We start from the raw sequence: 27,719 nt of genomic DNA, 5'->3' as shown, positions 1-27,719 counted from the left end.
CATCTATGCTGCCATCTTTCACCTAGTGCAGCCCCACCTTCCTTGCTCATTTCCACTGTGAACAAACAGTATTTTTATTGGCATAAAACACACATAACATAAAATTTACCATTAATGACATGTATGTCACTCACAATATATGAAACCATCACTGTCAAGTAGTTTTAGAATATTTTCACTACCCCAAAAGAAAATTCCATACCCTTTTAGCAAACACTCATTCTCTCCTTCCCCTAGACCCCAGCAACCTTTCTGTTTGCATGAATTTACCTAGGCCAGATATTCTATACATAAGGAATCATACATCGTGTGGATTCTGTCTTTGGCTTCCGTAACTTAGCATAATGTTCTCAAAGATCTGACTTCCCCGGTGGCTTAGACAGTTATGCATCTGCCTACAATGCGGGAGAGCTGGGTTCAATCCCTGGGTTGGGAAGATGCCCTGGAGAAGGAAACAGCAATCTACTCGAGTACTCTTGCCTGGAAAATCCCATGGATGGAGAAGCCTGTAGGCTACAGTCCATGGGGGTTGCAAAGAGTCGGACACGACTGAGCGACTTCACTTTCACTTTCTTTTCTCAAAGATCATCCATGTTGTAGCATGTATCAGTACTTCACTCTTTAATGGTGAAATAGCATCACTCTGTATGGGTATACCATTTTGTTTCACAGTTGATGGGCATTTGGACTATTTCTACCTTTTGGCTGTAATGTTGCTATGAACTTCCACACACCAATTTTTGTTTGAACATATTTCCAACTCTTTTGCTTATGTATACCCGTGAGCAGATGGCACCACTGGGTCTTATGGTAATTCTATACTTAACTTGCTCTGCTGTGCTTAGTTGTTCAGTCGTGTCTGATTCCTTGTGACCCCACCAGGTTCCTCTGTCCATGGGAATTCTCTAGGCAAGAATACTGGAGTGGGTTGCCATGCCCTCCTCCAGGGGATCTTCTCAACCCAGGGATCGAACCAGTGCTAAACTATTTTCTACAGTGATCACACCATTTTGTCAATTACTTAAAAAAAAAACAACAACAACAAAAAACCCATCCTAGTGAGTGTGAAGTGGTATCTCAATGTGGTTATTATATGCATTTCCTTAATGACTAATAATGTTGAGCATCTTTACATGTACTTATGTGTTTTTGTTGGAGTAATGTCTATTCAAATCTTTTGTCCATTTGAAAATTAGATTATTTGCTTTTTGTTGCTGAGTTCTAAGTGCTCTTTATATATTCTACATACCAGACTCTTATCAGATGCATGATTTGCAAGTATTTTCTTCTACTTCTTGGGTTTTCTTTCTATTACTGCTGGTGTATGCTGAAGTGCAAATGTTTCAAAATTTAGACAAAATCCTATTTATTCAATTTTTCTTTTGTTGTTTGTACTTCTGGTGTCTTGTGTAAGAATCCACTGGGAAACAGAAGTTTATAAGGATTTATATGTATATTTTCTTCAAAGAGTTTTAAGGTTTCAGCTATTCAAGACTTCCATCCATTTTCAGTTATGGTGTGGAGTAGGGGTCCAAATTCACTTTACTGCATGTGGCTATCCTACTGTCCTAGCAGCACTTGTTAAAAGTCAACTGACATAGGGGCTTCCCTGGTGGTTAAGTGGTGAAGAATCCGCCTACCAATGCACAAGACACGGGTTCGATCCCTGGTCCAGGAAGATCCCACATACAGCAGAGCAACTAATGACACACGCTACAACTAGTGAGCCCGTGCCCTAAAGCCTGCGAGCCACAGCTACTGAGCTCACATGCCACAACTACTGAAGCCATGCACCTAGAGCCCATCTCCGCAACAAGAGAAGCCACAGCAATGAGAGCCCATGCACCACAACCAAAGAGGAGCCCCTGCTTGCCACAACTAAAGAACAAGTCTGAGTAGCAACAAAGACGCAGCATAGCCAAAAATTAATCCCTAGGTCAACACTCTTCTCTATCGTTCTTCTTGCACTGGACTTCTTTCTTAGAAAAATCAAAAAGAGCAGTAACAACATTTCTATTGTCCCTGGCCAGACCCCACGCAGAATATACGATTTACCTTCGAGCACCACAATTTAAGAAAAACACATTTAGACATTTATAAAGTGGGCTGGAGACTAGATGTGTAAGGAGACCCAGAGTTTGACGACTACTTCCTCCTCCTCTAAGCCTATTTATTTTTATTAATTGCTTATTTTTAGTGATACCAGAGTCAAGATGCTGCAAAAGTCTACATAAGTATTGAGACATGCTCTTTGGATTTTTTTTTACTTTTTTCTTTTCTTTTTTCTTTCGACCTCTAACTTCTGGTCTTTGACACCCTCTGAGGCATACTGCATCATCCTGGTTATTTTTAATGAACTGCCCTACTTCTTACAAGAATCATGTTCCTTTCACTTGAGAATAGAAGGCTATTCTTAACACATGTTACAGCAGTAAACATAATCAGAAAAAGATATGATTTAAAAAAATTGGTGGGCTGAAGTCAATAAGAGGTTCTATGAGAAGGAAAACTATACACTGAGATGCTAATCTTGCTGCCCTACCAAAAGTTACAAAGTAACATTGCAGGTACCAGTAGAATTCTAAATAAGCACTAACAGGGGTTGTTTATGGAAAGATGACACACACAAAGACTGCCTGAGGCCCCCATCCTCCACTCCAAAGCATTTCTGTTCTCAGACTACTTAACTAAGGAATCAAAAGTTGGAGAGACATTTTAAGAAATCACATGTGTTTTGTACATAGGACTCTAACTACGGCTACATATCACTCTAGGAAGTTAATTCAGGTGCAGCCTGCTTTTTCCCGAATTAAGGACACTATCTCTTTCTAGCCAATCAAAAAGTAGAGGAATCTCGGTATAAGCTGGTTTCCCTGCAGTGTACTCCCATAAGAAAGCCTCAGTATCTTAGGAAACAGCATGTGAGATATGCCCATAACTCTTAGGACAATTTCCAACCAATTTTCCCCTTTTGAGGGAGAGAGATGGTGGTTCCAAAAATATATATTTGTATCATATAAAATGTGCAATAGATAGAGCTGTGAGAGATGGAGAAATGAAATGCTACCCCCAGTACTGAGGAAATTTTATGAAAGGTTTAAATGGCTTTACTGATCTATGGCATTACTAACACTAATAAAATAGGCATTTACTGAGCATTTAACATAAATGATCTTATTTAATTTTCATGAGTTGAATGAACTAGGTATTATTCCAATTGCATAAAAAAGCAAACTAAGGCTGGTAGCTCAATTGGTAAAGAGTCTGCCTGCAAAGCAGGAGACCTAGGTTCGATTCCTGGGTCAGGAAGATCCCCTGGAGAAGGAAATGGCAACCCACTCCAGTATTCTTGCCTGGAGACTCCATGAACAGAGGAGCCTGGTGGGCTACAGTCCATGGGTCACAAGAGTCAGACACAACTAAGTGACTAAGCACAACACAACATCAAGGCTGAGGCAGTCTGGATTTAAACCCAGGTCTAACTCCACAGCTCTTGCTATTTAACCATAACATTATCTATTAATGAATAAACAAAAAGGTTAAAATTAAATCTGAATATTTAAGAATATAAATAACCACATTTATTTAAGAATGTATTCCAATACCAAACAGCAAAGTTCAACAAAGCAAAACCACAATTACGTTTCCACCAACCTAATTGAGAAAATACTTGGAGAATTCTGCCACTGTCCTCTACTATATCTGGGATATTTCCTATGGAATTACAAAAGAATAATAGAAGGTAAAGTTTAGAAAGTAATTTACCAAACTTTACCAAATAGCAAGGGTTGGGGAGGGAAAAATTGGGAGCAAGGGATTAACAGAGGCACACTACCATATAAAAAATAAACAACAGAGTTTTACTATATAACACAGGGAACTATATTCAGTAACCTGTAATAAACTATAATGGAAAAGAATTTTTTAAAAAAGAATATAGATTTATACAAATACATGTGTGTATAACCAAATCACTTTGCTGTACACCTAAAACTAACGCAATATTATATAAATCAACTATATTTCAATTTTTTTTAAGTAATTTAATAACTGTTCAAATATACTATTTTTATAAAGAAGGGAAAAAAGCAAAAGTAAGTGCATCAAGGTACACCCTATTTCTTTTGGTTATTCAGTCTTTCTGGCTGTATGTGTATGCATAATTATCTTAATCATGAATGATAGTGGCAACTGCCTTGGAGGAGTATTTTAAAGTTTCATTCTTTTTAGTGAAAATATTTAAGGTGGCTTGTAACTACATACTTGATTCAACAACAGCCATGTGAAATTTCTATAAACTAAAGTAAAATTAATGACTTTCCTTCTTCAGTATCAATCTAATTTCAATACCTCCTTAATTTAAACCCAAATCCACGCTGTACTTAAATTCTGTTGATTTTTTAATTCTATTATCACATATTATTTTTTGCATGAAGGCAGATTTATAGCTCCTTTAAAATCACAATTCTTTGATACAAGAATCATCCTTTCTCCTTGCTAAGGCTGTGGCTTATTATCAAGACAAACTGTATTAAATACTTAACAAGAAAACATTGGCTAAAAAATTCATTTGAGTTTTCCTGCAATGTCTCATGGAAAACTGAACAAACTTTCTGGCCAACCCAATAAAATGTAAAGTGATCTAAAATTATATATTTGTGATTAATTTTATATGATGTGTTTTAAAGATTCAGCCAATGGCTTTGCTTCTGGAAATTTAAGAAAGGGCTTCCCTGGTGGCTCAGATGGTAAAGAATCTGCCTGCAATGCAGGAGACCCAAGTTCGATCCCTGGGTTGGGAAGATCTGCTAGAAAAGGAAATGGCAACCCACTCCAGTATTCTTGCCTGGAGAATCCCATGAACAGAGGAGCCTCGTGGGCTATATTGTCCATAGGGTCACAAAGAGTTGGACACGATCGAGCAACACACACAGACAATTCTTAAAATAAGTCAGCTCAAGTGTTTTTTCATCCATGTTTGGCAGGTAAGTTACTGCTACTGCTGCTGCTAAGTCGCTTCAGTCGTGTCCGACTCTGTGCGACCCCATAGACGGCAGCCCACCAGGCTCTTCCATCCATGGGATTTTCCAGGCAAGAGTACTGGAGTGGGGTGCCATTGCCTTCTCTGAGGTAAGTTACAACATCTACTCTTATAATCAAAAAGGGACAATCCATGCTTTAATAAAAACAGCATGGCTTAGTTAGGAACAGGACCAAGATTCTAATCTCAAACCTGTCACCAATCAAATGTGTAACCTAATATACTGATAACTTCTCTTATGCCTTATTTCTTTTATAGCTGTAAAATGATGTCAAAGCTTGTTCCAGAGCTATAGTTTGTAATGAAGAAGCTGCTCTTAATTAAGATGTAAGAAATTAAGAGGAGTTATGATCTCTCATCTAGGCAAGGGTAAAAAAAAAAATGTGAATTTAACTTAGTTGAATGTTCAGAGTCTTCTTCACTTTTTTAAGGCACATTATTATACTTTTGTCTACTTTTTAGCTACATGAAAATTGAGTGGTAGTGTCCTACCTACTTTTGATGAAAAGGTATTGTTGCCTATTAAATAACTCACAGGACATTTACAAAGTGAAATTATGTAGTCATTAAAAACTACACTTTCAAAGGATACTTGAAATTAACTTTTAAAAGCCAGAATGAGTGAGTCAGTGAATGTAAAGCATTTAACAAAATGCTAGGCATATGGTAAATGTTTAACAATTGATATTATAAATAGCATTGCTGTTATTACCAAGGCATTGTTAAATCTGACTTTGAAAAAGAGTATGAAAAATATGTTTGAAAAAAAAAGGGAGAACCCAAAGTGTTAACAGTTGGCTGTGTGGCTAACTGTGAGATCACAACTGAGCTTCAATTGCCTTTGTATCTTTTGCATAATTTGTGTTTTTTTCTTTATGACTATGCATTATTTTTACAAGATTTACCCAAACCAGCATTTTAAATCTTTCCTCTATTTTAGATTTTAATCAGCTCTAAATGATGATCAGCCATATCTTCTAAAATAAGGATCAACACTCAACACAGAATACTCAACACAGAACTGTGCTTGAACATAATTACCCACAGAGCACTTACTTTTGGACTTTAGAAAGCATTATCTTAATTTTTTGATATCATTATTCACAAATGAGTTACCACGTGATATGTCTGTAACAATAAAGTATACTACATTTGAATTAGCACCAGCATCATGTTCTGACAGGGTTTTCTTACTTTCATTTCAAAATTTTCCAGGTGGAACATTACTGTACTTTTATGTAAGGACCAATTCTTGGCTTACCAGAAAAATAGCAAGGGCCAAAGCAGTCAACAACACATCAACCTTGCTATTTAGTCTCCCCTAGCTAAATAAAGCTATTACAGTAATTTTATACTTACTCTCTACTACTCCTGGAATTGCTCTATAATGCTGAAACTGGTAGAAGGATTTTTCCAACATGTACTCAGGATTAATTTCTTCTACTCGTAGTAAGTTCAAAACCATGTTGTAGGTCAAATGGAAAGCACTATTTAGAGGATCAGCTGAGCCCTAAGAGAGAAAAAAACATGTTAATGCTATAGGTTTTTCAAATAAATTCACACAAACATTTTAACTTCAAACTGCTTAATAATTTAGTCTACATTAAAGAATACTATAGAAACATACTCAGTTCCTTCTTTTAAATGACCCATACAAAGTTGTTAAAGAGTAGCTTTTTGGGAAAGTGAAGGGGGGTAAAAATAACTAAATAAGACAGTATTAGTTAATATACTACTGGCCAAATACATTTAGCTGTCTGCCTTCTAGGCACTTGACAGGATTACACATTTTGCCCTCAGTGTGGAGGGCAAATCGAGTGTAGTGATATATCACTTTCTGGCCAAATATTTAATTGATGGTGTGAAAAGCTGTATTTTCCCTCCTGGCACAGTGACTGCTAATATTCAAAACAGTGGTTTCTCTATCAGCTTGAATCCATAACCAATAATAAGCTGAGTCTCCTTTGTAAACCTGCGATGAACAGGTTAAGAGAAACAAACCTTTAAGTTACTGAGATTTAGGTTTGTTATAGTAGCATAGCCTAGCCTATGTTGACAGAGCATACTAAATTTATTTCGGATAAAAATGAGCTATCTTGAAACTCTCAGTTTCCCAGAATGACATAAAACTTTCTAGTATTTCCCCCAAATTTATAGGTCATTATCCACACTTTGACAATTCCTCTTTCTCTCCCTAACTGTAGCTATTACCAAAGAAGGGCCAGGCAAAATAAAACATTTATCACAAAATAGTGTGACCTTAATTTGCAATATGGTTTATATCCAAAATACTTTCTAAAGATCTAAACCTTTCTTACAATGTTTCTTCAGGAATATTATTTTCTAAATGCAAATACTTTCTAAGATCGAAAATGATTATGTAGTTGTATAGGAGAAATGACCAACTTCTTGAAGACACACGCTAGAATACTTAGAAGTGTCACAAACATTCATATCCCTAAATGGCATAGCAAAATATGCAAATACTCTTAAGGTATTCGGGAACTTTTAAACTGCAATCCATAAGCCAGCCTTATTGCATTCAGAATTATAAATATATGCATACAGGATTTTATGACAAGGAGTAGAACTTTCAACAGTCTCAAATGATCATATTCCTTAATTCCTGAAAAATCAAGAGCCATTTACCGTAGGGGGTTAGTAAGTCCCTAAAAACCTTAATTTGTATCCACTTTCCTAGAAAATAGAGCCAAAAGGAAATGTGGAATTATATGAAAACCACATTATTCAGAAAGAGGAATGAAAGTCAACTTCCATCTACTTTGTAATTTTGCAAACAGCCCAACTTTTTATTATTCTTTTTCTTTTCTACTCTTACTACCTTTAAGAAATTTGATGCTTCAATATTATAAGATTATTTCCAACCTCAAGCTCTTCTTTTATATTCCAGCTGTTACAGAATACACCTATCTGAATTCTCCATCACATTAAACTCAACATAGCATTGTAACCAGAGAAGGCAATAGCAAACCACTCCAGTACTCTTGCCAGGAAAATCCCATGGACAGAGGAGCCCGGTAGGCCTGCAGTCCATGGGGTCGCTAAGAGTCGGACACAACTAAGCAACTTCACTTTCACGTTTCCCTTTCATGCACTGGAGAAGGAAATGGCAACCCACTCCAGTGTTCTTGCCTGGAGAATCCCAGGGACGGGGGAGCCTGGTGGGCTGCTGTCTATGGGGTCCCAGAGTCGGACACAACTGAAGCGCCTTAGCAGCAGCAGCATTGTAACACTGCATCCAGTGACCCCAGGATAACCCCAACTTACACATGATATATTGGCATAATCATTAATACTCCCTTATTTCACTATTACAGTATTCTAATTTGGATACTAAAAAATATGGCTATACAGCCTGCTCTCAGTATCCTCAGGTTCCCTATCTGAGGAGTCAATCAACTGTGGATTGAAAATACTTGGGAAAAAAATTGCAGAAAGTTACAAAAAGTAATACTTGAATGTGCCATGCAGCACCAACAACTATTTACATTGTATTTACAGCTATTTAAATAACATTAACACTGTATTCCATACTAAAACCTAGAGATGATTTAAAGAAAAGGATGTATACAGGGTATATGCAAATACTATGACATTTATAAGAGACATGAACATCCTTGGATTTTGGTATTCTGCTATGGGGGGGGGTCCTTAAAACCAATCCCCTGAGAATACCAAGGATGACTGTAAAATATATACAGTCATTAAATACACCTAACAGAATACTATTCAGACTTAAGGAAGAAAATTCTGCAATATGCAACAACACAGATGAACTCTAAGAACATTATGCTAAATGAAATAAGCCTATCACGGAAAGACAAATCCTGCATCAGTTCAGTTCAGTCGCTCAGTCGTGTCCGACTCTTTGCGACCCCATGAATCGCAGCACGCCAGGCCTCCCTGTCCATCACCAACTCCCAGAGTTCACTCAGACTCATGTCCATCGAGTCAGTGATGCCATCCAGCCATCTCATCCTCTGTCGTCCCCTTCTCCTCCTGCCCCCAATCCCTCCCAGCATCAGTCTTTTCCAATGTGAGTCAGCTCTTCACATGAGGTGGCCAAAGTACTGGAGTTTCAGCTTTAGCATCATTCCTTCCAAAGAAATCCCAGGGCTGATCTCCTTCAGAATGGACTGGTTGGATCTCCTTGCAGTCCAAGGGACTCTCAAGAGCCTTCTCCAACACCACAGTTCAAAAGCATCAATTCTTCGGCGCTCAGCCTTCTTCACAGTCCAACTCTCACATCCATACATGACCACAGGAAAAACCATAGCCTTGACTAGACGAACTTTTGTTACCTTAAGTAGTTGTTTTCCAATCGTTGGGCTCATCTTTTCATCTACCATAAGAATTACAATTCCTCTATCATCCATTCCCCTCCTTCCAGCACGACCAGACATCTGAATATATTCACCAGAGGAAATCTGAATGAAAATAATCAAAGTTTAGGAGAAAATCTGCTAAAAAACATATTCTTAAGATTTGTCTTATCATAAAATACACAAGCACAAGCTATACATTTGAAGAAAAGAAACAAGATTAAAAACATGAACTTTTAGGAAAGATTTATGTAAAAAGACAAAAAAGCAATACTTAATAATGTTGCAAAATTTTAGCTCCGTAATGATCAAATGGCTGTAAGGAAATACTGGTTAATTAACTGGTGCAAAAAATATCTTTAAGCTAGATATTCTGGAAAACAGCAAAGTTTAAGAAAGCAAACAATGACCCCAAATCTACTAAATATCAATTCTGACTTGATCATAAATGTTCTTAATTTCCAAATGGGATTAATATAAAAATTAACACACACATAAAGCACAATTTCTATTTTCTCAGGGTATATCCCTGGCATCCAAAAGAGGCCATTCATCACTAAGAACTACCTAAAGTAGAAAGGTTAGTAAGTCTCCCACACACAGTCTTCCAGGGTAAAACTGAACCAACTGAACACCGGGCAGTTTTATCTGTAAGCGCACATACTCTTCTCCTGTGCAAAGGGTGCAGCATTTCCAGACTTTCAAAAAATGTTTGGCTCAGGAAGGGTTATGAACTACTATACTACTAGAAGGCATATTACTGATAGCAGTAGAAACAAACCTAACAACTTGAGACCAACCTTAAGATTAGAAAAGAACACTTCAAAATGGCAGTCTGATAAATCTCAACAGGGCTAAAGGGCATTACATAATCTAAAACTATGCTCTTTAGATTTTATAATTATGTTCCTGAATCATCAAGAAAAAGTCCCTTTTTAAAATTCAACTACCCTCATGACTCCATATCCTTCTCTGGGGTCCAATGGAGGCCAAGGAGTATGTAAAGTAACAAAAGACTTATTTTCTTGTAGCATTAATTTTATTCAAAGAACTAACTACTTTTAAACCGATAAATTATGAAGAATTTAAAAATGTATAGTAACTTAAAATATAAAACATGGAAGACTTTATCCACTTTACCATTAAAAATTGTATTCTACATGAATTAGTCTTCTTTCAGTTTAAAAAGTCACAAGTTACATAAAGCTTTTGAATGCTATGTAAAAATTTCTAAAAAGAAATGGTACTGACTCCGTATACTTACATTTCTCTTCTGTTTAGCATCCAACACACTTCAAAACAAATCAAGAAAAATGCTTTGCCTTTAGAAATCTACCAAGAGATTTTTCAGTGTACTGGTGATTAGCAACTACTGCCAGATATTTCTTTAAGCAGAAAAAAATCATTAAGAACTAAAGGAATAGCTAATAATTTGCTCCAAATGCCACATTATATGAATTTTTGGTTTGCATTAAATATTCAAAACTAGAAATCTCTCTTCCTCCACCTGCTTTTCACTCTTGTGATGCTCCACTGACTCCCTGGGAAATACCCATCTGCTGTTTGTTGCTCAGTTTTAGGATTGCCTTCTTTATGAAATCTTTCCTGACCCCTTATATACAAGTGACTGATTTCTTGTGTTTTATTCTTCCTGTATGTACTTCTCAAGGTCCATGAAATAACTTTCACCTGCACTATGTCACTTCACAGTAGAAATTGGTTTGGTTTTGTGTTAAATTTAACATCCTCAGCATTTACCATAGTTCTAAGCCCATAGTTTAGGTTTAGTAAGAAGGGGTTACTTGCCTCTGAATTAAGGATTTATTTTTTACTCAGATTCACCATTTCACTCATGATCCCAACTTTTGCTTTAGAAAAGACATTTGTGCAAACAGTGAGCTACAATTGTATCTACTATAGCAGAGGTGTTTTAAATAACAAACTTTAAGAAATAAAAATTCTAGATATATTTAAAATGCATTACAACAGTCATGGCTCATTTGCACACTTATCACCAAACTCTTTCACCAAAAGTAATTTTTGACTAAAAAACAGTGATAGAATGAATTTGAAAACTTAATCTTAATGAATTATTAGCTCACATACAAATTCTTAAGTATTTAGAACTGAAAATCTCAAAGGCTATGTGAGCCAAAATCATCTTAGGTGATTTTGAACACCTTCAAGTTACTTCAATATATGAATTATTTTACTTACCCATCGGAAATCCTTCCCATCAAATTTTCGGGCATTTGTAAATAAAACAGTTCTAGCTGGCATGTTAATCCCCATAGCAAAAGTCTCAGTGGCAAATAAGGCCTAAATGAATGAATAATTATACAATTAAACACATATTTTAAACTTGAAAAACTAGTCTCATATTCAAGTATAAATAAATCATTAATTTTTAAAATTAGTTGCTTGTGTGTGTGTGTGTGTGTGTGTGTGAGTTGCTCAGTTGTGTCCAACTCTTTGCAACTCCATGGACTGTAGCCCGCCAGGCTCCTCTGTCCATGAAATTCTCCAGGCAAGAATATTGGAGTGGGTTGCTGTTTCCTTCTCCATTAGTTGCTAATGAAATGATACAAAAATAAGACATGCTACCCCAGGTATATTTTAGTATTTTATACTCAAATTATTAAATTTACATATAATTATATATATTACTACAAATTTATATTATATTTAATGTACCTTACACCCCCACCCCCAAAATTTTTAATTCAGGGAAAACAGTCTTTCTTTAATTCCAGAGGTGGTAACTTGGAGAGACTATTACCGGCCTAATGGACAAGGCATTATTAGGCTGTACAATATTTTTCTAAGCATATTAAGATTTCCTGGCTTCTTCCTTGATGATTCAGTGGTTTTAGAGACACCTTTCAAAATTGGCGGCACTTTCAGTTCACATTTAAGACTTTACCAACAAAAAGCACACAAAGGTATGTGTAGAAATTAAGGTATGTGTACAAATTAAGTCACTGAAGTACTATTAAATAATCTAAACTGTCATCAATAGCTAACGAGATAAAAAAAAAAAAAACTTTATGTCATCAACTCAACAGAATGCTATTCAATTATTAAAATGAATGAAAAGCAATGCATATGACAAAATTGAATAATATAGGTAATATAATCACTTTTGTATAAAAATTAAATCAAGTATTATTTCTATGTATCCTAGTAGATATTTCTGGGAAGTGAAGGGCAATGGGGGTCTTTAATGTTTTACTTTATGTACAGTTACTCGATTTGACTTCTACACTATATTTAAAAGATTTCTTAAAATGGACCTAAACAAAATATGCAATCTATGTAAGAACATCAACAGGTCCTTACCAGGACCCAGTTATAAATAGTGACCAATTCTTTATCTAAAATACTTCAAGTATGGTCTTTTTAGGGTGAATAAATTTCTTTTAAATATCCTATTTAGTACTAAAGTTCTCATGACAAATCTCTAATTTGAGTTTTAAACATAAAATAATTTGAGTCATATAAAGGTTTATGACAACATTTTGGAGTTGTTTTCCATTTTCAACAGTCTGTTACTGGGTACAGGTATTGACATAATATTAAAAATTAAGTTACACTCTCTTCAATTTGAATGAGAACATCCTAAATAGCTCTTTCACAAGTCTAACTGGCAACTCTCCTTGTTTTCTCTAAACTAGTCCTTTTAATCTGTATAAAGAAAGGAGTTCACTTACAGAATCAACTCTAGGTGTGATCATTAAACAACACCTGGAAAATTCTACACTGTATTCAGTAATGATACCATTTCTTACTTTAAGACTAGGAAAAGAGGGACTTATCTGGTGGCAGGCACAGTGGCTAAGACTCTAGATCCAACATGCCACAACCAAGACTTCACCTGCTGCAACTAAGAGACCCTACATGCCACAGCCAAAGATCCCTCATGTGGCAGCTAAGACCCAGTGCAGCCAAATCAATAAAGACTAGAAAATGAAACAAATGACTTCTACATATAGTCCCAAACTTATGAAGCGTAATACTGCACACAAAAATCAAGTTCATCACCCAAGTCATTCCATTCAACTTACTTAAAAACAACAACAATAACAAAAACAAAGTTGCCTATGAACAGTGTTCTTGATAATTTTCAAACTGCCCACAAAACACAACTTTAGGGCATAATAGTAAAAATAAAATCATACCTTTATTAATCCTTCAGAAAAGAGAATTTCTATAGTTTCTTTCAAAATAGGAAGTAAACCACCATGGTGAATACCAATCCCCCGTTTCAAGAGAGGAAGTACATTTTCAACCTACAATTGGATTAAATTATATTTTTTAAAAGATGTGAGGAAAAGAACTTTTAAAATGTGAAACTAACTAAAGCAAAGTAAGTAATCAAGAAAGAATCCTGTTAAAAGAAACATTATACAACTTTTTCAGAAAAAAGCAAAAACCAAACCTATATTCCCAGATTATTAAATACAAAACACAATGTAACTCTGCCACAGCTTTAATATAAATATGTTTTAAATAAACTTTATAAATGTTTTGCTTCCTCATTCAAACTTTCCAGCATCACTTCATCTCCTCCTAAAAAATTAATGGTTATTAAATGGCAAAGTGCGTATCTGTGCAAAATAAACAAAAAATACTGGCCAACTCAAACCAAAAGGGGATAAATAACTATAAAGCATATTTAATATAAATATTTGGTTGTTAGTCGTGAAGTCGTGTCCAACTCCTTCACGACCCCATGGACCGTAGTCTACCAGGCTTCTCTGTCCATGGGATTTTCTAGGCAAGAATACTTGAGTGGGTTGCCATGCTCTCCTCCGGGGGATCTTCCCAACCCAGGGATCAAACCTATGTCTCTCACGTCTCCTGCTTGGGCAGCAGGCTCTTTACCACTAGCACCTGTACTTTATCTTAAAACAAATAAATTACTCTAGAGGTCCATCTCATTAACACTATTCAATGCCATTAAATTTTTTAATTAGACTTCACGGGCCAGTGTGACTCATCAGTGAAGGCTGAGATGGGCACACACATGTGCCCCAAGATGCCCAAGCCCTTTTCAGACAAGGGCTGTTGGCCACTCCACAAAGGCATTACTTGTCAGGCAGTCCTTCCCCAAGAAAACAGACAACACACTTCACAGAGGTCTCTGCCATCAATATTCTATGTTTCTAACTAATAATAAATCCAAAGGAGCTCTTCTCTCAAAATAAAACCAAGAAAAGAAGTGTGCTAGAATGACAAGGATATATAAAGACATGGCTCAGCCCTTAGATACTATTAACTCAGCTGGAAAGAAAAATCACAGTAAGATTCTGTAAGTTAAATACTATTTTAAATACCAAGAAACAAGCAGTGCAGTCTTATTGTAAAGACCACACAAACCAAAGCAATCATTTGTAGAGTATGACCTTCCAATTTTTCTTTTCACAAAATAAAACTTTCACACAGTATTAGGTTGGACTAAAAAATTAGTTCTCAGGATTGGATGCACATTAGAACAAGAGTTTCTGAAAGATTCTAATAATCAGGGCACACGAGATAATTAAATCAGAAACTCTGGAGTGGCAACGAGGCATGAGTATATTTTAGAACTCCTAAGACAATTCTTACAGGCAAAAGAAAAGCGAAAGTGAAGTCGCTCAGTCGTGTCCGACTCTTTGGGACCCCATGGACTGTAGCCTGCCAAGCTCCTCTGTCCATGGGATTTTCCAGGCAAGGATACTGGAGTGGGTTGCCATTTCCTTCCCCAGGGGACCTTCCCGACCCAGGGATTGAACCCAGGTCTCCCATACTGCAGACAGACTCCTTACCATCTGAGCCACCAGGGAAGCCAAAAGAAAAAACCACTTTAATTAACTAAAGAAAAGCAGAAATCAAGTTTTTCACTAAATATGATTTTCATTAGGTGTACTTTATTGTGTCTGCTACCCTTATGAATTAAGAAACTGACTGACTTAAAATTAGCATTTAAAAATTTTGTAGTATTAGGAACAGAAGCAGTAATTTCCAGACCATGCTAGCTTTCAGAGAAAAGTTTCTTCAAGGCAGCAAATCTTTCCTTCCGTCACCATCTTCGAAGTTCAAAATAAAACTTAAGGTATCATTTCAGTGCACAATGCAACATATTTACTGAAGTGTGCAAACAGTGCAATATGTAACACAGTAACAAAACCATAAACTACAAAGTGAATATATACTATCTGTTAATATCCACACTCTACTTAATGACATTAAACACACCTGAGGGAGCTTTTTATCTTCATCAGACAAGCAGTCAATTGCATTACTGAAAACTTCTTCAACCATCTTCTTTTCCTCATCTAGGAGAGAAAATTCAACGGTATATAAACATCTAAGTGAGTTGGTGATACCAAATTTCACACACTGCAAAGAACAGAGTCATGAAGAGTAAAGGTAATGACTCAGGATTTAAGACAGAAGAAAAAGCACATCAAATTTATCACATAATTATTAAATAAAATTCACTGCCTTTAAAAACAGATGTAGCAGCTAGTCCATGAATAAAAGTGCTTTCTTATAAAAGCAGTAACAATAACTACACTAACTATATACATGCAATATTTAAGTGAAAAAATTGCAGGACATGGGAATTATTATTACTCACTATTGAGAAAAGTGAGACATACAGCAAATAATGAGCACTGGTATTAACTGTTAGATCAACAATTTCAAAGCCTATACTCTTAACCATTTATACTGCCTTCTTTACAGTGACTATTAAGTTAACAGCCAAAAAATATTTGTTGACTTAATCAATACAAAACCCTGCAACAGCATATGCAGCACTGGTAGTGATAAGAAAATATTTCTAAGTAGAGCAACTGACTCAGTAAGAAAGACAAAAAATATTGGCTTTAGGTGGGCATATGGGTTATCTGCCATGTTATTTTTACCCATGGATAAGTAAAAATTAGCTTTAAAATGCATGGGATTGGGACTTCCCTAGTGGTCCAGTGGTTAAGAATCCACCCAGTGAACTAAGAGCCAACGTGCTGCGGAGCAACTAAGCCTGTGTGCCGCAACTACTGAAGCTCGAATGCCTAGAGCCTGCGACCCACAGCAAGAAGAGCAACTGCAGTGAGAAGCCTGCACACTCCAACTACAGAGTAGCCCTTGCTCACTACAGCTAGAGAAAAGCCCGTGTGCAGGAAAGAAGATCCAGTGCAGCCAATTTTTAAAAATACATGGGATTAGTTCTACGCCTTGATAGAGAAAACAAGAAAACTGAAATCTGATTTTGGATGACTGAAAATATTATTTACTTCTCACTGTATAGGACTGAAGAAGGCAATGGCACCCCACTCCAGTACTCTTGCTTGGAAAACCCCATGGATGGAGGAGCCTAGTAGGCTGCAGTCCATGGGGTTGCTAAGAGTCAGACATGACTGAGCGACTTCACTTTCACTTTTCACTTTCATGCATTGGAGAAGGAAATAGCAACCCACTGCAGTGTTCTTGCCTGGAGAATCCCAGGGATGGGGGAGCCTGGTGGGCTGCCGTCTACGGGGTCGCACAGAGTCGGACACGACTGAAGTGACTTAGCAGTATAGGATTAGATATGTAAAAGGCTGAAGTAAATGACAACTGGGTTGATATTCAGCATGCAGCAATTTTTGCCTAGGATATTTAAGTAGTTACATTTACAGTTAATATGTGGGAATAATAAGTTGACTTGCTATCAGTTTTTCTACTTTTTTCAAAAATTATGCCACAGTTAGGTACAGGGGCAGGTCTTCCTGGTTTGGATTTCCAGAAGAATGAAACATAACAGAAGATAGTCTGACCAAGAGACTAACCTTAAGCAATCAGATAGAAAACCACAGTAACCAAAGAGCTATGGCAATAAAGTATAAGAAGGCATGAGCATGAGTCTAATACTTCTTAGTAGGGTTCTTTGGATTTCATGTAGAACAAATATTTTATATATAGATATATACTTATCTTCCAAAAAAAGACAGAAGAAAGGAAAAGAAATGGTAAATTGAGCCTTAAAGCTTTTACAAATGTGATAGAATTACTGCCGTAACTGTGAGGTGAACTGCAAATCTCAGCAATACACAATTGCTGTCTTACCAGAAATATATTTACATTCACTTCCACATGGCATCAAAGCAATACTGAAATTATACAGTACCTGTGTTGAAATCTAATTTGGTCATTTGAAGTGCATAAGCTTCACAATCTTTCTTACTAAAACTGAAAATAATAACAGGTTGAAAATTTCTTTCCATAATCATCTTCACAATCTTGAATACGTTTGATGGACCTGCAAAAAAAGTACATAAACTATGATGAAAAATTAACTCAAAATGGACCACAGACTTCATTGTAAAACTACAAAACTCTTCTATATATGTGGGAGTAAATCTTCATGATGTTGGGTAAGGCAAAGCATTCTTAAGATATGATAGCAAAAGCACAAGCAACAAAAGGAAAAAAATCAGATAACTAGATTTCATCAAAATTTAAAACTTTTGTACTTCAATAGACACCAGCAATAAAGATACTCTTAACTTACAGAATGGGAGAAAATATTTACAAATCAGATATCTGATAAAGGCCTAGTATCCAGAATATATAAAGAAACCTTACTATTCAACGACAAAAAGAAAATCTAATTTTTGAATGCATCAAAAATTTGAATAGATATTTGTCATAAAATCATAAAATGGAATATTATTTGACAATAAAAAGGAATGATGTATTGATATATGCTATAACATAGATAAACTTGGAAAAAAAAAGCTAACTGAAGGAAGTCAGATGGAAAAGACTGCACATATCATGACTCCATTTATATGAAATGTCTACAAAAGGAAAACAGAAATAGAAACTAGATTAGTGATTATTTAAGGTTGAGGGGTAGAGAAGAGGTTGGGAGAAAATAAACAATGACCACGAATGGGTATGGGGTTTCTTTCTGAGTTAATGAAAATGTTCTAGAATTACAAAGTAGTTGCAGAACTTTGTGACTATACTAAAACCCACTTAATTGCACCCTTAAAAAATGGTGACTTCAATAGTATGTGAATTGTATTTCAATTAAAAAAATTGACTGTGATGACAGCTGCATAATTCTTTGACTATACTAATAACCACTGAATTGCATAATTTAACAAGTCAATTGTAAAATGAACTATCTCTCAACAAATGTCATGTAGAAAAGACATAAATTTCTACTCATTCAATTTTATCACATACTATCTAGACATCTATATAGCTTCCAGAGGGGGAAAAATGTTATTTAAAAAATGTAATTTGAAAATACAATTTTCATGTAAAATTCTCAAAAACAAAGTTCTAAGTTACCTTTTGTTCCTCCTTTTCGCCCCTTCTGATCTCCTTTTGCCAAATCACCAGCATCTCGAAGTACTTGCATTGCAGTATTAAAATTATCTTCTCTGAAGTCACCCTAGCATCACAAATATTTTTCTATATAACTTCACTAATACTTAATCATAATCCAAACTTTTTTTTACCTCAAAACAAAGCTTCCTCAAATAAATAATTTAATAATAAAACTAGAAAAAGCAAAACCATAAGATATCTGAAACATGTACAGAGCCCCTTATTTTCAAGGCATTTAAAAATACTGGAAAAGGAGGGGAATCTAATTCATGCATTTAAAAAATATGCATCTTAAATATAATTTTTGAAATAAAAATACATATACAAAGAAAATCAACAATAACTTTGGACTATAAAACTAGGGAAAAAAAAAAGTTCTTCTCTAGTTTAAAGAAAGCGGGTATAAGCAGTTATGTGATATTAAAGAATAAGAATGATAATTACTCCCTTACATTTTCATCAACCACAAGGTGCAGGCCATCTCCCCCGGCTGGAAAAATATAGTGCTGTAATGGAGTAGGCCGATAATCTGTGTAAATTACGTGACAAGGCTGTAAAAACAAAGAAAATTAAAATCAAGGACAAATACATGATTAGAGTTTCCATAATGATTTCATATACTTCAGACCTATGATGCTGTAATTAAGGAAGACTTCTATTCCCAGGGACGGAGGAGCCTGGTGGGCTGCTGTCTATGGAGTCGCACAGAATCGGACAGGACTGATGTGACTTAGCAGCAGCAGCAGCAGTATGGCAACACAGAATGTACTGAGGTAAAATGGGACTTCTCGACCCCACAGAGACTTTTTACAGCTTTACTAAAACAAGAGGCTGATCTATTCCAGAAGATTCACTGAGATTCTATCCTACAGGAGCAACATGGGTGTTACAAAAATACCACTAAAGAGGTAATAAATGGATAAAAATAAATTTGTGAACCTTCTGGTATAAAGGAAAAATAAGGGCAGAAAAATCAAATAAAGAATACATGAACAAATGCTTGTCATAAGGTCCTTTAATGCTCCTAAAATTGGACTAGAAAAGCAAAAAGGAAACGCAGTCAATAAAAAGTCTGCGTTTACATGAGAAAAATCAAATCACACTCTCAAGAAGTGAAGTCAAAGTTGCTCAGTCCTGTCCACTCTTTGCGACCCCATAGACTATAGTCCATGGAATTCTCCAGGCCAGAATACTAGAGTGGGTAGCCTTTCCCTTCTCCAGGGGATCCTCCCAACCCAGGGATCAAACCCAGGTCTCCCGCATTGCAGGCAGATTCTTTACCAGCTGAGCCACAAGGCAAGCCCACACTCTCAAGAGAGGCCCAGCTTTTCTTCTGGTACCAAGGTCTTAGAGGAAATTTTCTACTAGTACTCATGGCTCCCTGTGTAAGGAGATGCAGTAGTTTACAAACCTGGCAAGTCATCAGGATCAATTTGGGAGCTTCTGAAAGTTAAAAATTTCATGACCCAGGATCCTACTCTCAGAGATTTTGATGTACTGGGTTTGAGTTGGATTCAGAAATTCACACGTATAAAAACTTAGTTGATTTTGATAAGCTTGCTTGCTTTGAAAAGTAGATTTACATTAAAATGTCTTATTTATTCTAGGTAGCATTAGAAACAAAGTATAGGATATAGAAAGGCAAAGTAAGCCAGAAAGAAAAACACCAATACAGTATACTAACGCATATATATGGAATTTAGAAAGATGGTAACAATAACCTTGTGTACGAGACAGCAAAAGAGACACTGATGTATAGATCAGTCTTATGGACTCTGTGGGAGAGGGAGAGGGTAGGGAGATTTGGGAGAATAGCAGTGAAACATGTATAATATCATGTATGAAACGAGTCGCCAGTCCAGGTTCGATACACGATACTGGATGCTTAGGGCTGGTGCACTGGGACGACCCAGAGGGAGGGTATGGGGAGGGAGGAGGGAGGAGGGTTCAGGATGGGGAACACAGGTATACCTGTGGCGGATTCATTTCAATATTTGGCAAAACTAATACAATATTGTAAAGTTTAAAAATAAAATAAAATTAAAAAAAAAAAAAAGAAAGGCAAACTTGTAATATTTAAGTATTGAAAACATCAAAAAAGAGAAAGAAAATACCTGTTTATGTAAGTGGCAAATCCACTCAGCAAACTGTCGGGCATTTGGAATAGTAGCCGAAAGAAAGACATAGTGAACGTTATCAGGAAGCAAAATAATAGTTTCTTCCCATACGACACCACGCTCTGAAAAATACAAATATACCTTGGAATTCAATGTCACTTTATCATTTTCTCTCATGCTCAATTATCAGAAATGCAGATCACTTTACGCAAAGATATTTTTAGCCACAGATCCTTACTGTAAACTACTTTCTAACCATGAACTGCATCTAGTAGAAAGTTAGTAGACTAGACCACCATAAACACAGTGTACTCTGAAATAACGGCCTGCAAAAAAGGCAGCTCCAAATTGAATCCTGTTCGGTCTAACAAGAATCCCAGGACAATGGAAACAGTATTTCCATCTCACTTAGAGAAGCAGAAGTTATTGGCTTACAGAAGGTCACAGAACAGATTTCAAAGAAACACTATTACTATACCACAGTGCCTTTCATCTAAATTACCCTCATGATTTCTAGAGATGAAAGGATCTGATAAACAACAAAACTATAAGTCACTTTTATTAAAATGTAAAAAACAAACAGGAAAATCCATTTGAGAATTTCCTTCCAAATGAACAAATCAATAAAAGATTCATAATTTAAAAACAAAAATAACTTTATAATTTAATCTTTTGAATTTAGTAAGAGTAAAATTTTACAAAGGGTAAATGATTTCTTTAAATTGTATTATTTTTCCTATAAATACAGGTTAACTCAGTGCTTTAGCCAAATAAAAACTAAGCTTCAAGTGTGTACATATTAAACATTTAACTTTTAAATATGTTAATTTCTGCCACGTTCTACCTAAAATCCCAAGTATACTTACTTTTCCATTATAGTAGTGCAATAGTTCAGGTTAAGAGATTTTTGTTGTTGTTGTTCATTTTTATCTCATAATTCTCAGTTTAAATCATAAACATGCATTTCTTAGTTTTTTTAAAAAACTAAAATAAATTGATAAAAATCAAGAAAGTTAACTCTGTAGGCCAGCAGTTTTGGAAATTCTTTAATATTAGATATATTAGAGAACTCTCTATTAAAAGCAAACTAATTTTAATTTCATTTTAAAATCTGAAGTTGCATTTTCTCACCCAGAAGTTGTTACTATTCAAGAAGCTGTAACTGAATGAGGTCCAACCAGAAAAACTATATCATGTTATCCACAATTTAGTTTACTACAACTCTACCCATAAGTAAGATAACTTGTTCAAAATTCCTAATTTCATTCCTAAATAACATGGCGCACATCTCAATAACACTACAGAATATACCTGAATCTCTCATGTAATGAATTTCATCAAAAATGACCCAGGCAACTTCTCGCATAACTTCAGAACCTCTGTACAGCATACTTCTCAAAATCTAAAAAAGAAGTAGAAGATTTAGCAGGATTCTGACATACCAAAAACTCTTCTAACAAGAAATTTTGTATATTCTTTTTTAACAGAAACATTAAAATAATTTTATACCGTTACATATCTTAAGTATATAATACTCCTTTGCTTCTCAAGTTAGTAATCATATATAATCCATGGAGAGAATTACTATCAACTCCATATCCATCTACCTTGAATATGAAGCTACATCCTTTTTATGTAAAGCACTTCACTCAAGACCTACACTTGCTAGGAAACAAAAGTAACTTAAAATCATCTTCTATCTAACACAACGAATCTCATACTGCTACTGATTTTTTCTACCTCATCTTAACAACATGAATACTTCCTAGCAACTGTTCTTCAGATTTCTGAGTTAAAGAAATTTTTCTATGGATGGAAGAAAGTTTTGAAAATGGAAAATAAACTTATCTTGGGGATCAAGATGAACATGAGCAATGCTTTCGGCTGACTCTAAAACCAGAAGCTAATTTATGCTCTCTAGTAATTCAAGCATGTAGAAAAGTACTTAGTAAAGACAGCTAAGTGTCCAAAATGTAAGATGCTATCAGATCAGATCAGATCAGATAAGTCGCTCAGTCGTGTCTGACTCTGCGACCCCATGAATCACAGCACGCCGGGCCTCCCTGTCCATCACCAACTCCCGGAGTTCACTGAGACTCACGTCCATCATAAGTATATGCAAAACTTAACTGTGATTATGGGAAGAAGCTAAACATAACTGGGCATTTTTTAAAAAGCTATTTATCTATTTGTATCAACACTCAGATGCAAAAGAAAAAAAAATTAATAAAGAAGGTCCCACAACTTATTCAAAGGTACGTACTCCAATCATTGAAACTATATAAAATCATCAATTATGTCACTGACAATATCCTTTAAAAATACTTTATGCAACTTTATTATATGATGACAGAAATAATGGAAATTTACAACTAAACTGAAACAATTTGTTGTAAGATAAACTCTACTACCCCTTTCAAGTAAATATACTCAGAAAGTATTGCCTTTTACCTGTATAGAGCAAGTAATAAAACATTAGCTGTTTTAACTGATGAATCACATTAATTAAATTAAAAAGGAAAAATTAGATGAGACATCATATAAATTACCTCTGTGGTCATAACAAGACAGGATGCTGTAGGATTAATAGTAACATCTCCAGTCATCAGACCAACATCTTGAAATTCTTCATACATTTCACGGTATTTCTGGTTACTCAGGGCCTTAATTGGGCTAGTAAATATTACACGTTGTTTTTCTCTTAGCGCCAATGCAATGGCATATCTAAAAATGTGAAAATAAGTAAGAATAAACTGTTTACAAAAAACTCTTCAGAAGTATGTGATTTTATAAATTATATTAATATATAAATTGTGTCCAAATTTTTCCTCATTATCTAAAGACTTTGTAAAATATTAATGTCTTATTCTATTCACTTTCAACAAACTATAATAATAATCATGACAAATCTGAAGAACAGTGGTCTAAATGAACAAAAAACATTTTTAACTCTGGTGTCTTGGAGTTAATGTAATTTAATTACTAATATCAATGAATTACTAATAGCTACCCTATTTCTTGGAAGCAAAATACCTTTGGCTCTGCAGATGGGCCTCTAAAAGTTTACAGAGCCTCTGCTGCTGCTGCTGCTGCTGCTAAGTCGCTTCAGTCGTGTCCGACTCTGTGCGACCCCATAGACGGCAGCCCACCAGGCTCCCCCGTCCCTGGGATTCTCCAGGCAAGAACACTGGAGTGGGTTGCCATTTCCTTCTCCAATGCAGCAAAGTGAAAAGTGAAAGTGTCGCTTAGTCGTGTCCAACTCCCAACGACCCTATGGACTGCAGCCTACCAGGCTCCCCCGTCCATGGAATTTTCCAGGCAAGAGTACTGGAGTGGGGTGACAGAGCCTCTACCTGTCAGTTTTTACCTAAAGACTATAAATATTTAATAAACACTGGAAAATGAGTTGTTTTTGAGTTTCACAAATAAGTTAATCATATACATCCACTTTGCACTTATATTAGTTATCAACTCTGTCCCTGACTGGAAATTGTACCAAGTTCCAATAGTTCTTTCATAAAGATTAATGCACTACAAGATAGTTTTTCTTTTTCAAAGAAAATTCAATTGAGTTAAATATTTAAATACACACCATGAAATCAGGACTAAACTTAGCACTGTGGTACATGTTCCTTATTTAAGATACAGTTCCTACCAACAATAGGCTTATGACAGATTTCAGGAGACAAAAACAATGTTCATCCTGATCATGCCCCCAAAGAGTGAAATAATTAAAAAATCAAAAGTTGTCCAAACATGGTGAAATATGAATAGTAAGAAATATACATCAAAGAGAAAAGAATATACAGATGCTGTAAAAAACGAGAAGTCATAAAGAGAAACAGGAAAGTGTGATCAACACTTAAGAAAAAGAAGCAGTCATGAGAAACTGAGTGGGCCCAGATGTTGGACTTATCAAACAAAGACTTCAAAGAAGCTGTAAAAGACATGTCCAAAAAATACAAGGAAACCATGTTCTAAGAATTAAAGGACACAGGACAGTGATTCAAAGGGGCAATCTCAATAGAGAACTGAAACTACAACAACAAAACCAAATGAAAACTTTATAGATGAAAAGTAAAATAATATACAATTATGAAATGAAAAATCCACTAGATGGCTCAAGAACAGATATGAGAAGGCAGAAGAAAGAATTTGTAAATATGAAGATAAATCAATAGAAATTATCAAAGCTAAAGAAAGAAAGAAACAGAAGAAAAACAAACAGACAGTCAAAGATTAGTGGGACAACCTCAAGTGTTCCAATGTATGTGTGTGTGTGCACTCGGTCGAGTCTGACTCTTTATGGCCCCATGGACTGTAGCCTGCCAGGATCCTCTGCCCATGGAATTTTTTCCAGGCAAAAACACCTGAGTGGGCTGTCATTTCCTATTCCAGGGGATCGTCCCAACCCAGGGGTCAAACCCACGTCTCTGTGTCTCCTGCATTGTCAGGCAGATTCTTTACCACTAGTGCCACCTGGGAAGCCCTGTGTGTTTCAACAGAAGTACCAAACTGAGAAAGAGACAAAACAAACATTTTTTAAAAAAAATAACAATAAAAAAACTTCTAAACTTGTTTTTTAAAAAATATTAATCTACAGGTCCTTCCCTGGTGGCTCAGATGGTAAAGCGTCTGCCTACAACGCGGGAGACCTGGGTTCAATCCCTGGGTTGGGAAGATCTCCTGGAGAAGGAAATGGCAACCCACTCCAGTATTCTTGCCTGGAAAATCCCATGAATGGAGAAGCCTGTTAGGCTACAGTCCATGGGGTCGCAAAGAATCAGACAGGACTGAGCAACCTCACTTCATAGATCCAATGGACACAATGAACCAAAGCAGGAAAAACTTTGGAATCACATCTAGAAACAAACTGCTGACTGACAAAGACAAAAAGAAAGTCTTCAAAGCAGCAAAAGAAAAACAACTCAAAACATACAAGAGACCACCACCATAATTAAGGCTTACTTCTGATGGGAAAAAATGGAGTAGAATGAAACAATAGAATGACTATCCAATAGTCAAACAGTAGAATGACTATCCAATATTCAAAAGAAAAACATTGTCAGTCAAGAACTATATATTCAGTGGCATTATCCTTTCAAAAATAAAAGCAAAACAAAGACATTTTCAAATAAAAATTGAGGGAATTCACTGCTAAAACATCAACCATACAAGAAATATTTTTAAAAAATTCTTTAACCAGAATCCAGAGAAAAGAATAGAGCTTAAAATAATAAATATGTGGGTAAATGTAAGACTTTACATACTTCTCTTTTATTCAATTAGTATTTTTTAAAACATAAAAGATTATTTAAAGCAAAAACATTATTTTAACATTGTATTATACTGGATTTATAGCAGGCAGCACAGTGGCAAAGAATCCACCTGCAATATAGGAGACCCAAGTTTGATCCCTAGGTTGAGAAGATCCCTGGGCAGGAAATGGCAACCTGCTCCAGTACTCTTGACTGGGAAAATTCCATGGACAGAGGAGCCTAGTGGGCTTACAGTCCATGAGGCTGCGAGTTGGACATGACTGAGTGACTGAGCACACATGCACACACAGCATATATAGTTGAAATATATAGGCAGCAAAAATAGCACAGACAAGAAGAAATAAGGCTACCAATATTTTATAGAGATTGTGGCTGTGAGAATAATCACTAAACATGTAATTCAAAGGATAAAAAAAATTAAAGGAATTAACATGGTATACTAAAAAATATTTGTTAAATATAATAGAAGGCTGTAAAAACACGAGACATTACTAAAAAACAAAAGGCAAATATAAATACAACCACATCAATCATTAAATCAAATTATTGAAATTATAAAGTATCTTTTTCAACCACAAAGAAGGTGAATTAGAAACCCCAAAATAGAAAGATGTATGGAAAAACTAACAAATACTTGAAAGATAAAGATAAGAGGAAATAAAGAGAAACTAAAGAATGAATTAAATTGAAAACTCAAAATTTATAGGATGCATATAAAGCAGTAATAAGAGGGAAAATTAAAGTTTTAAACATGAATATTAGAAAGGAAGAATAATCTAAAATCAATCTAATTCCACCTCCAAGAAACTCCTTGGAAGACACAGATTACCAAAACTGACTCAACAAGAAAGGAAACTGAGCTTGAAATTTAAAAATCTTCCCATAAAGAAGGGCTTTCCTGGTAGCTCAGCTAGTTAAGAATCCACCTGCAATGCAGGAAACCCTGCTTTGAGTCATGGGTCAGGAAGAACTGCTGGAGAAGGGACAGGCTACCTACTCCAGTATTCTTGGGCTTCCTTAGTGACTCAGACAGTAAGTAATTTGCCTGCAATGTGGGAGACCTGGGTCTGATCCCTGAGTCAGGAAGATCCCCTGGAGAAGGGAATGGCTGATCACTCCAGTATACTGGCCTGGAGAATTCTACGGACAGAGGAGCATGGCAGGCTACAGTCCGTGGGACTGCAAAGAGTCGGACATGATTAAGCAACTTTCACTTTTACTGTCTCATAAAGAAAAGCCTAGGTAGTTCAGATGGCTTCATTAATAAGTTCTGTCAAACATTTAAAGAGAAAATACCAAACCTACACAAACTCTTAGAGAAAACAGACCAGGAGGGTCACTTCTCAACTTATATTACGAAGTCAGTATTAACATGATATCAAAACTAGACTCAGCTATTAAAAAGAATGCATTTCAATCAGTTCTAATGAAGAAACTGGAGCCTATTATACAGGGTGAAGTAAAACACCAATACAGTATATTAACGTATATATATGGAATTCAGAAAAATGGTAACGATGACCCTATATGTGAGACAGCAAAAGAGACACAGATGTAAAGAACAGATTTTTGA

The 27,719-nt window shown here is 35.7% G+C and overlaps 1 protein-coding gene across 2 annotated transcripts in view; it reads right to left on the bottom strand.

Annotated features, from left to right (window-relative positions):
- Positions 1 to 27,719, bottom strand: part of MTREX (Mtr4 exosome RNA helicase) — a 101,515-nt gene that overhangs the window by 50,528 nt on the left and 23,268 nt on the right. For both annotated transcript variants that reach the window (XM_086361711.1, XM_086361712.1), the window contains exons 6-16: positions 23,417 to 23,591; positions 22,179 to 22,269; positions 20,865 to 20,989; positions 19,203 to 19,301; positions 18,712 to 18,814; positions 17,537 to 17,668; positions 15,622 to 15,701; positions 13,563 to 13,673; positions 11,602 to 11,703; positions 9,364 to 9,489; positions 6,401 to 6,551 (exon numbers count right to left, since the gene is read on the bottom strand). In XM_086361711.1, the coding sequence (XP_086217837.1) occupies positions 6,401 to 6,551; positions 9,364 to 9,489; positions 11,602 to 11,703; positions 13,563 to 13,673; positions 15,622 to 15,701; positions 17,537 to 17,668; positions 18,712 to 18,814; positions 19,203 to 19,301; positions 20,865 to 20,989; positions 22,179 to 22,269; positions 23,417 to 23,591 (1,295 nt within the window). The remainder of the gene's footprint in view (positions 1 to 6,400; positions 6,552 to 9,363; positions 9,490 to 11,601; positions 11,704 to 13,562; positions 13,674 to 15,621; positions 15,702 to 17,536; positions 17,669 to 18,711; positions 18,815 to 19,202; positions 19,302 to 20,864; positions 20,990 to 22,178; positions 22,270 to 23,416; positions 23,592 to 27,719) is intronic.

This window comes from Bos grunniens, chromosome 20 (genome assembly GCF_055505025.1).
Source record: "Bos grunniens cultivar Pamir isolate PY7600 chromosome 20, Bosgru_T2T1.0, whole genome shotgun sequence".
Classification (NCBI taxonomy): Eukaryota; Metazoa; Chordata; class Mammalia; order Artiodactyla; family Bovidae; genus Bos; species Bos grunniens.
Note: the sequence above shows the minus strand (reverse complement) of the source record. Positions and strands in the feature narration are given on the sequence as shown.